Below are 10,448 nucleotides of genomic sequence, written 5' to 3'. Positions count from 1 at the left end.
CAGGCCCCGCGACAGAGCAGGCACAGGGTGGCTCTGGGGACAGGGTGGCACCGCTGTGTGTGACTGGGGCACCAAGGGATGCTGAGGAGCTGCCATTCACTGCCTGGCCACCACCATGGAAAGGGGAGTCCAGGGAACATCTCCAGAGCGGGCAAGGAACCTGGAACTTCCCCGAGGGCTGCTGGAAACCCTTCTGGGGAACCGAGACAGAAGAACAGCCAAGCCTCGGTGCTGTCACCCCTTCCCCTTTCAGGGCTGACGTGTTTATGGCTCGTGGTGGTTGTGGGGGCTCTCCAGGGTTGCAGCCCGAGCATTTCTTCGCGGTCCCAGCCAGGTCACAGCTGCGGGGGCCCTCCGGATTCGTAGCCACGGGGGCTCTCCAGGGCCACAGCTCTGAGGTGCTCACAAAGCCTGCAGCTCTGAGCTGCTGCTGGGAAAACAGAAGTGAAACCTGGAGGTCCTGCCGGGGGAGGGGTCTGCACAGGAGCTCCCCTCCCCGCGGACGACCCCAGCCCCTGCTCCTGCCCCTGCCCGTGACCCCGGGCCGGGGGTCCCGGTTGGCACTGCCCTTGCCCGCGGGCCGGGTGGGCAGCGCGGCGGTTGGGGAGGGTCGGGCGGGGAGAGCTGTCCCGGCCTCGGGGGCGGCGGGGAAGCCCCGGGGAGGGCGGCCCAACGCCCCTTCCTGGGCGGGAACGGACCCGGCCGTTCTTAGGGCGGCGGCGACGGCCGGGGCTCAGCGCCATGAACCGCCCGGGGCTGCTGGGGCTCCTCTCCGCGCTGGCGCTGCTGGGCGTGAGTGGTGCCGCGACGGGGAGATCGGGATCGGGGCAGGGATCGCGATAGGGGCAGTGGCTGGGCGCTCCCTCCCTCCCCGGCGGGCTTTCCGGGAAGGGGACCCGTCTGGCCTCTCCAGCCCGTCTCCCCGGGCAGTCCCGGGGCCGTGCGAGGGCGGCGGCGGGACCGGCAGCGCTGCCGGGCCGGGTCGGGTCCGTCGGTCCGGCCTGCCGGGGCGGAGGAGCGGGATGGGCTGGCCGGGCTCCTCTCCAGGTCCCCCTTCCCACGCGCTTTCGCTTTGCCCCGAGGGCGCGGGCCCGGCAGCCCAGCCCAGCCCGGAGCCGGCCCGGGGGTCCCCACCCGGGATCCTCGGTCGGGACCCCCAGGCGGGCGGGGGCGCTGGAACCGGCTGCCTGCACCCCTTTCACTCCCCCCGCGGCCCCATCGCTGACCCCCCGAGGTGGGGACGCTCGAGGGACTCACGGGGGTCGGCACTGTCCGGTGGTGCTGGGTTCTCGCCCATGGCACCCTCGGCCCGGCTCTCCCTGGCCTGCTGCCCACCGCCCCGCAGCCCTCTCGCACTCCCCGGGATGGCCAGGCTCAGGCGGGTCCACCGGGAGCTGCCGGGATACTGGGGGTGGGCAGCGAGGGGCTGGTTCTGTGCGAGGAACGGTGCTTTGGGTGCTCTCCTGCACTCCAGCTGGCCCAAGGGCTCATTCCCTGCTCCCTCTCCACCCTTCCTTGTGCGGGCAGTCCCCTGCCAGGAGGAGCAAGGCCAGGCCCTGGCAAGCTTTGCATGGATGATGCGCTTGCCTGGGGCTTTCCTGTCCCTTAGGGGCAGTGCATCAGCCTCGGGAAGGGGCTGTCAGTGCTCTGGGTACGGAAGCTGGGTGAATGCTGCTCCCTCAGCCTGTGACCAGAGCGCTGTTGGCAGGGGCGCAGGGTTATGTACCAATCACCATCTAGTAGGAAATCTGAGGAACCGTGGGGACATCCTACCGGAATTGCTGCCACTCCACTTCAAAGAGAGCACTGATGGCATCAGGCAGTGGGTGGCTGCTGCGGTCTGTGGTTAGTGCAGGCGTGGGAAGAGTGGTGTGAGGAAACCCTCACCTCGGGGTGCAGGTTAACACGCACAGTGCCTGTGGAAGCGCAGCGGTGTGGGAGTGCTGGGTATGAATTCACAGGTCCTGTTTCTTCCAGTGCTGGGAGCCTGGTGATGCCTTAACGTGCTCTGATAAGCAGTATGAGTACAAGGGCAGGTGCTGCAACCGGTGTCAGCCAGGTATGGAAACCCCTTGCTGGAGACCTTGTGGCTGGGCTGTGCCAGGGCCCAGCTCAGTGTGACTGAGCCCCTCCACCCCTTTGCCAGCAGTGCTGACAGCGTCCCCTCCCTGTGCCATCTCAGTGCTAGAGCAACTGGGACCTTGTGGGTACTCTAGGAGACCCCCTGGACCTCACCAAATCTGCCACAGCTCTCTTGGGACTGTCTGTACTCTTGCAGCCACAGGACCCCATGGCGAAGGTGGCTTGCTGTGAGAGTGCTGCCACTGGCACTAGCAAACTGTGGTGGCATTTGCCAGCTCCTGCTGTCACTGTCAGATTGTTCCCCAGTCCCTGGAGTGCTCGAGTGCCCCCACAGCCCTCCCTCCCTGCCTTGGCCCCTTCAGCATGTACAGCCAGCAGGCAAACTGGCTCCTGCAGTCCTGGCTACTGAGCACAATGCTACAGCAGACCCAGTGCCCACAGCCACCAGCACTCCACTGTCCTGCTGGCAGAGATGATGCCTAAAAAGAGGGGAAGCCCCCTTACCCTCTGGTCACCAAGCATCTATTGCAGGGGAAAAGCTGGTCTCTGAGTGCAGTGAAACAGAAAAGTCTGTCTGCACCCTGTGTGAGGACGGGCACTATCAGCAGGGCTGGACCAAGGAGAAGCACTGTGCTCCTCATGAAGTCTGTGAACACCGTAAGTGGTCCCTGTGCCCACTGGTCCCAACCTGTGGGGACTGCAGGGGCTGACGTCCTCCCAGGTTCACCTGCCGGCTGTCTCACCTTGCCTGCTCTCCCTTTGCCCAGACGCCGGGCTCATCGTGAAGACACATGGAAATGCCACACACAACACGGTGTGCCAGTGCCAGCCTGGCACGCACTGCTCGGACACCAGCTGCCAGACCTGCGTGGAGAACCAGCCCTGCCAGCCCGGCTCCGGCTTCGTGGCAGGTGAGTCTGATGCCTTGGCAGCACCGACCTCAGGTGGTGCAGGGAACAGGGGCTCCCCCAGCAAGGTGCCCCTGGCAGGGCTTTGGGAGGGCTGTACCTGCTGCCACACCTGATAGCGTCGCCACAGGGCGTGCTGCCCACCTGGCCTCGGCAGCCCCTTGCCCCCCACAGCCCCTACTGACCTTCCTGCCACCTCTGCTCCTCTCCAGCCAAGGCCATGGAAAGGAAGACATCCCCCTGCGAACCCTGTGCAGAAGGCACCTTCTCCAGCATCTCTTCTAAAACTGAGCCGTGCCATCCATGGACAAGGTATCGTCTGAGTGCTGACCACGTCTTTCCCCCAGCTCCAGTTAGCACATCCTCTGCTGCAGGTCTCGGCAGCCTCAAGCACTGGGTAGCTGGGCTGGTCTCTGAGGGGCACAGCATTTGGCTGGCATAGGGCTGGAGCGAGAGGAGCAGGGCTAGGAGCACGGTGAAGTTCAGGGCAGCATGGCTGCAGTCGAGGCAGACATCCAGACTGTCCCTCAGTATGTGCACAGAGTGTTCGCCTCTTCAGGGGTATCCATCCTGTTCATCTGTGCTGGGAGCAAGGAATGAGGAGTGAAAGGGATGCCTCATTCCCTGCTCAGGGTTTCCTTCCCAGCACTCTCTGTGGCTGTAGTCATCGCCCAGGCACAAGCCCTCTCCGTGGGGAGTCTGGCTTTGAGGATGCCATGGGCTGGCACGTCATCCCTGTCTTTAGAAAGCTGCTTGAGGGGTTAATCGTACACCCTGGTAGAAACGTGAGCCTTGTTTCCAGGCTGAATTAGTCTTGCTTCAGCTGCCAGCCATTGGATTTCACTTTGCTTTTATCTGTGCCCAGAAATTACCTCCCCACGGAGCCACTTGTAGCCTGTCATCAAGTCCACTGTAAGCTTTTCTGTCATAGCTGCAGTGCCCAAGCCCTGGGGCCTCCCTGACCAGGCAGGTCTCAAATATTGACTCCCTCCTGTGCCTTGTCCCTAAATTTGTTCCTATCCTGAGCAGTTTCAGCAACTCCAGACCAAGATCCCAGGCTGGTATGCTGCTGTGTGCCTGCTGTCCCCATCATGCTGTGTCAGGGGGGGTCCCTGGCTACTCACCCTGGAGCAGGCAGGCTCAGTGCAGGACTCATTCTGGCACAGCTTGGGTGCCTGCCCAGCCCCAGCTGTTCCTGCCTGGGGGCTTTCCTTATGTTTGGGCTGCTGCTGTGGTTACATGATCTTCTTCTTCCCTGCAGCTGCGAGGAAAAGGGGCTGGCTCTGAAGGTGGAAGGGACAAACACCTCGGATGTGATCTGTGGTAAGTGCTCGGTGCCCAGGGCTCACCTGGTGCAAAGCAGAGACCTCCCAGGGCTCCGGCAACACTCGGAAGAGCTGGCCTTGCCCCTGGGTGTTTTTGGGAGAGGAGGGTCTGAGCGCATGGCTGGTGTGATGCTTTCCTGCCTCTCTGTCCCCGTGAGGGATCCCTGCAGGGCTGGGCCTGGTGCAGAGGCAGCTTGGGGCACTCGGTGTCACCGTGGGTGTCCCGTGGGTGCCCCACTGACCCCGTCTCCCCCCGCAGAGTCGAGCAGGCGCTCCTCGCTGTCGGTGCTGATCCCCATCACGGCCGCAGTCGTCACATGCCTCGTGGGCGTCTGCATCTACTGCCTGGTCCACACAGGTGAGGGGCTGGGGCACGGGAAGCAGTGCCTTGGCCAGAGAGGCCATACAGGGCTGAGGGGCTGAGCAGGGGAGGACAGCAGCAGCTCTGCTGAGAGTAGGGCAGCCCCTCTGGGAACATCACCAGGGCAGGGCTCCCCAGGCCCATTGCCCTGCTGGGTCAGGGGCTCTGTCCTGGGGAGCAGGCGCCTTGGCACGGCTGCAGCCCGAGCCAGTACAGCGGTGGTGCCCTGTGGGTCCAGTCTGGCTCCTGCCGTGGTCCCCAGCCCCCCCAGCCTGGCAGTGGGAGCAAGCACAACGAGTGAGCTGCAGGACCTGTGGTGCAGCAGCACCAGCCCTGGCTCTGACCCCGGGAAGCTCCCTGGAGGCTGGAGTGCTCCCTGCTGAATGTAGCCTTCTCTGTCCCTCTTTCCATCCAGATTCCAGACGACGGGTGCAGAAGGAGGTGAGTCTGCCCAGAGCCCCCCTTCAGCAGTAGGTTGGGTGGGTTGGGATCCCTCCTGGGCGCAGCTGGGGATGTGCCATCAGCAGAGCAGGGGCTGTGGCTTTGCAGGGCAGTAGGGGTGGGGGCTGAACTGGGCTGCCTAGCTGGGGGCAGGACAAGGGCTGGGGCAACCCTGGGGGACTGCTGGCAAGTGCTGAGCATTTGGGAGGGACGCACACAGAGCAACACTGTGGCAGTCATGGCAGTGTAGCAGGAGCCTGTGGAAAGGCACAGGTGCAGAGGTGGGGGGGATGTAGCTGCGTGCCCCTGACCCCTCCCCTGTGCATATAAAGGCTGGGATGCCCGGAGAGAACGCAGATACCCAGCAGCCCACGGAGGTGGATGAGAATGTCTTGCCTGTGCAGGAGACCCTACTCAGGGGCCAGCCCGTGGCCCAGGAGGATGGCAAGGAGAGCCGCATCTCGGAGCAGGAGATGGTGTGAGGGCGCACCATCCAGCAGGAGCACAGACTGGGAACAGCACCATCTCCTCTGTCCCCTCTCCAGCTGGGGAGGAAATCTGGCATCTGGCCTGGCTGCAAGTGATGTGATGCTGCAGTGGACCATGGCACGACCACCCCACGGGAATACTGCCACAGCCAGCGCCTGGTCTGGCCACCTGCCCAGGGCTGCCCTGGTGGAGCGAGGCTTGGCTACCCGCACAGGGACATGGAACAAGGCTCTGTCCCATCCTGCTGCCCAACCAGGTGCTGCAGTGAAGCCCAGCGTGGCTGCTCCCCTGCTGACCCCTGGCAGAGCCTGGTGCACCCTCCAGGGCTGCCACAGCAGGGTGTGACAGCTGATGGTGACACCGCAGCTCAGAGTCTCCCTGCATGCTGGGCATGCCATGGCCAGGAGTGGGGGCTGCAGGTGTGGGACCACCACGGCTCAGCCGCCTGTCCAGGGGGCTGTGGAAGTGCCACCCGTGCTGGAGCGGGGCCCGGCGGGTGCTGCTGCCAGGGCAGGGCACCGGGTACCTCGAACCGGCTCGGTCCCCCAGTGCCTCCCAGCGCTTCTGGGCTCCGTGGGATGAACCGGCGGGCCCGCGGCTCAGCTCTGGGACGGGGCGGGGGTCGGGTTCGGGTTCGGAGCGCGGACACCGGCGTGCGGCGGCCGGGAGATGGTGCTGCGGGACCGGCGCGGGCTGCGCGGGGCGGCACCGGCACCGCCCGCCCCCGCCCCGCCCCGCGTGGGCTCCGGGCGGGTTCGGGGGGCACTGGACCCGGGACTGCCCAGTGCGGGCCCCCCTCCCGCGGCTCCCCCGCGCACCCGCCGGTACGTGCGGGAGCGGCCGCGCTCCGTCACCCTCCACCCACCGCTGGCAAAAACCTGTGATTAAACGTCATTATTCACCCCCTATGAGTGAGCAACCAGCGCCCCCGGGACCGCCGCTCCCAGGTCTGATGCTCGGGGGATGGAGCAGGTGCTCCCAAGACAGATGCTTTAACCAGGGGAGAGAGGGAAAGCCTCCACTAGCTGTGCTGACCCCCACGGTGGCCCCAGGAACTCAGGAGCACACTCTATCTGGGCCCACGGGGAACCGAGGGTGCAGACAGGGCTGCCTGCAGCAGGCAGCTCTGTGATCTCGCCTCGCTGCTCCAGCAGCAGATGTACAAGTGGGGTCCATCCCACTGCAGGGTGCTGGGGGGCAGCAGCAGAGCTGCTGTGGCCTGGACTTCAGTGGCACCAAGCCCACTGCAGTCTTCAGGTACCGGGAGCAGCCACAACCCATGACCCACCGCCACCTGAGCACAGGCAGCACGACAGAGCAAAGGCCATAAATCCCAGAGCAGGAGCAGCTGGAACATGGAGCGACTGCCTGCGCAGGCAGTGGCACATTATTTAAGGGTCCTCTTAAAACCTAATGTTAGGTTTAATAAGGGAGATAAAAGCATGTCAGGAGCTTTCCCTCCTCTCAGGGCTCAGCGTTCCCAGCACTGCTGGTGGGGTGCTCCCAGCCTGGGCAGCGTTCCCTTGGCACCAGCCTAGAGAACACCCACTCCTGGGGACAGGTGTTACCCTGACCCTGCTGGTTGAGCAGGCTGGTGTCGTGTGGGCCACAGATGCAGAGTCTTTGGCCCCAAACATGAAGCCTTTGGCCCCAAATGGCCCCCTAAGGACTGTCTCCCCACAGTGGTGGGCTGGCCCCTCTGGGGCCACCTCCCCCAGGGCTGACCCTTCCCTGCTGGCACACAGCGTGTTCGGTGTCCACTCCTGCGTGTCAGACACGTGCCATCTCATTAGCCTGTCTGTCCCCCAAAGTGAGAAGGGAGAGCGTGTGAGGCCTAATTGAATGTAACTAATTATTCACTCTGCAAATGCTCTGTTTAAATGGGATTGTGAGGGACAGAATTACTCATTCTGAAAAGGGGAGAGAAAGAGAGAAAGACAGAGATAAAACAAATAGAGGCGGATGCTGGAGCTGCAGCTCTCTTTCTCCCCAGAATACCAATTACCGGATGAAGTGATTGTATAAATCTTTACCGAGTGAACGGACTGTACTAGTCACTTACTCCTGTCCTCTTATTATGAGGAAGCAATGAAAAATCATCCCACTCTCTCCAGTCCAGTGAAGGGCTCCCAGTCACTGTCTTGAATGCTGTCTGCAGCTGGAGAGCTTGGCCCAGGGCTTTCCCAGGATGGGGATCCCACTGAGACAGGGCTGAGCGCTTGGCAGGGGTGCACACCCCTCCTGCAGTCCCAGTCCTGGGGTGGAGCAGTGATTGTGCGTGCCTGGGGGAGTGGTGGGGCTCCTGGCCCTGCAGCAGCCAGGTGATGCCATACAGGACCCTGGGACATGGGGAGACACGGGCTAGTCAAGGGTGCCAGTGCCACACGCATGACAGCTCCCCGTGGACCCCGGTGCCCTGCACCCCAGGCCTTGAGCACGCGACTTCCTTGCCCTTCCCTTCTGTGCATCCAGCCCTGCCAGTCCCCTGGCCCTCTCCCTGGGCTCCTGCAGCACTCACTGAACAGGGAGAACGTGGTGCTTCCCGACCCCTTCGCACACTGCAGTCAATGTTTCTCACTCAGGGTGTCTCTGCTCCACCGGCTGCAGAAACTGCTCACCGGCAGCGACCTCCATCGCCCATGCCTGCCACGTCAGTTAATCCCTCCAAACACCCCCGCTTCTGTTCTCAGCAGTGGTGTAGGATGGGAGAGGAGGTCCTGGCTGTGTGGAGCAGGGAGAGGTGACAGACTCACCCCTGCACCCTGCCCAGCAGCGGGGAGCACCCACACCCTGCAGTCCTGCTGCACGAGCTGGTGAGGACCCAGACAGTCCCATATTCCGTGCACAAAACCCCAGACCCTCACTGCAAGGCACCCAGCACCCCAGGGGCTGTTTTAACGAGGTGAATGCCTCGTGGTCTCCACATCCTGCTGCAGCCAGGAACAAAGAGGCAGCAGCTCAGGGTGCCCCAAGGAAGGACTGCACTGTGGCATGGGTACCCCAGGGCCCTGTGGGTGCTGTGGCTCCGTGGCTCACTGGGAGAAGCTGCTGGAGTTGTGTGTTTGGTGCAAAACAGGCTGGGTACAAGTCAGTGAGGAGAGGGCGAAGCCTCCAGCCTGTCCTGCCTTGTCCCGGATAGGGATTTGATTGTTGCCAACAGCGAGTTTCCACACACTGGAGATACGTGTGCGTGGGTGTGAGGGAGAGATAACATCATCATCATCGTCATAACAAATGCAGCTGTGCAGCCCCATTCTCTGCTTATTGGCTTTCTTCTCTTTATCTATAAATAATTGCGGGGACACAATAGACTTTTAAGTCTGCCAAAGAGTTTGTCTCCCTCCAGCAACCGTATTGCCACAGTGCTGCCACCTTATCTGCTTGTAGAGAGATGAGGGTGGGAAAAATATTTACTGTCAGGGATATTTGTCATCTGCAAATTACCTCTGCCTACAATCCGCAGAGGGGATGGGGCTGACAGTGCCGATCTGCGCTGTAGGAGTGTGAGCACAGGGGGTCTCCACGCTGCCTGAGACCCACCTGAGCCTTTTCCCATTAGCTGGTGGGATGGGGAGCAGCGAGCCAGTAAAATCCACCATGCCTGCAAAGTCCTGTTCCCCCACAGGGATAAGGGATACAGTGGATGATGATGATGATGAACTAGGTGCCCAGCAAGTGGCTTGACACAGAGGAGCACCGTGATGGGACGACTGGGGCATTATGCTCAGAGGTTTGCCACGTTACCAGCCCTTCCCCCTGCACCCCCAGGCTGTTCAGTGTCCCCCAGCACAGCAGCTCTAGGCACTGACTACTGTGAGAGCCCCAAGCCTCACTACTCTCCTGCAAAGGCCAAAAGCTTCTGCTGCTCTCCCGGCACCCAACATCCCTGCCAACCCCGCTCTGCCCACTGCTGCCAACCCCACCAGCCTCGCTCACCGCTGGAATTCCTCACATCCTGCAGCCCAGGGGCCTCTGCACAGCACTTATCACTGCAGTATCCAAGAACCGATCTAATTGATGTGACACCAATTATTCCTGTATCACTAAATGCAGAATTAATGCATCTGTTTGTACAAGCCTCCCAGACCCTGACCATGAAATTATGACTTTGACATGAAAGGAGCCAGGGCTGGGAGCACCAGCTCTCAGCTGAGCCCCCACTACCGCAGCACTGGCCAGCCCTGCTGGGCCACCTCCCCGGCGGCCACACGGAGCATGCGGAATGCCTGCGGCATCCAGCTGTCTGCTTGGAGATTTGGGGCTTGTGGGTCTCCTCAGACCAAGCTGCAGCCATGGTGGTCCCACAGAGCCACACCAGTCCAGTGAGTGCTGGCAGAGGTGCCATGGCCATCAGGACAGCCAGCCTTGGGGAGCTGTGTGCTCTGCAGGGCAGTGAAGAGCCATTTCTGGGCTACTCAGTGCGGTCCATGCAGCCTGCAAAGCTCTTGGCTTGAACATGGACTGGTGCTGGGAAAAGCCATTCATTGCACTTGAAATTTTACTGTGAAATTAGGCTTTGCCTGGACATGCAGGGCTTGGCACAGGCAGCAGTTTGTATTTTGTAAATTGCTTTCTACAATCAATTAAAGAAAGGAGATGGCTGTGGCCAGGGGTGGCACATGAGACAGCTTCTCCTGGCTGGCTTCAGGTCCCTGCCACACAGCAGGGTTGGGCAGAGCCTCACCTGGAGGAAATTTAGGTGGGTAGCTGTGAGCGGGGGAAGAACGGCCCTGTCAGGGCTGCTCTGCTGCCCCTGGGCCCCCTCTGACTACCTGGGTGAAGGGCTTCTTGCCCTCCCACTGTTGGACACCTGTTCCCCTCAGCACCCCACTTGTAGCCATG

At 62.2% G+C, this 10,448-nt stretch overlaps 1 protein-coding gene across 2 annotated transcripts; it reads left to right on the top strand.

Annotated features, from left to right (window-relative positions):
* The first annotated feature begins 736 nt into the window (after positions 1 to 736).
* On the top strand, positions 737 to 6,467 carry CD40 (CD40 molecule). Of its 2 annotated transcripts, none has more exons than XM_050313831.1 (9): positions 737 to 792; positions 1,978 to 2,059; positions 2,614 to 2,739; positions 2,850 to 2,993; positions 3,203 to 3,302; positions 4,252 to 4,313; positions 4,575 to 4,673; positions 5,092 to 5,117; positions 5,522 to 6,467. In XM_050313831.1, the coding sequence occupies exons 1-9, from the start codon at positions 742 to 744 to the stop codon at positions 5,597 to 5,599; spliced, it is 768 nt and encodes a 255-aa protein (XP_050169788.1). In that variant the 5' UTR covers positions 737 to 741; the 3' UTR covers positions 5,600 to 6,467. The 2 variants fall into 2 exon arrangements, with proteins under 2 accessions (XP_050169788.1, XP_050169786.1); XM_050313829.1 differs by having other exon boundaries at positions 5,450 to 6,464.
* Positions 6,468 to 10,448: the final 3,981 nt, after the last annotated feature.

The sequence above is a fragment of the Myiozetetes cayanensis genome, unplaced genomic scaffold (assembly GCF_022539395.1).
Source record: "Myiozetetes cayanensis isolate MyiCay16 unplaced genomic scaffold, myiCay2020 scf19, whole genome shotgun sequence".
Lineage (NCBI taxonomy): Eukaryota > Metazoa > Chordata > Aves > Passeriformes > Tyrannidae > Myiozetetes > Myiozetetes cayanensis.
This window is presented reverse-complemented; position numbering and strand designations above follow the sequence as displayed.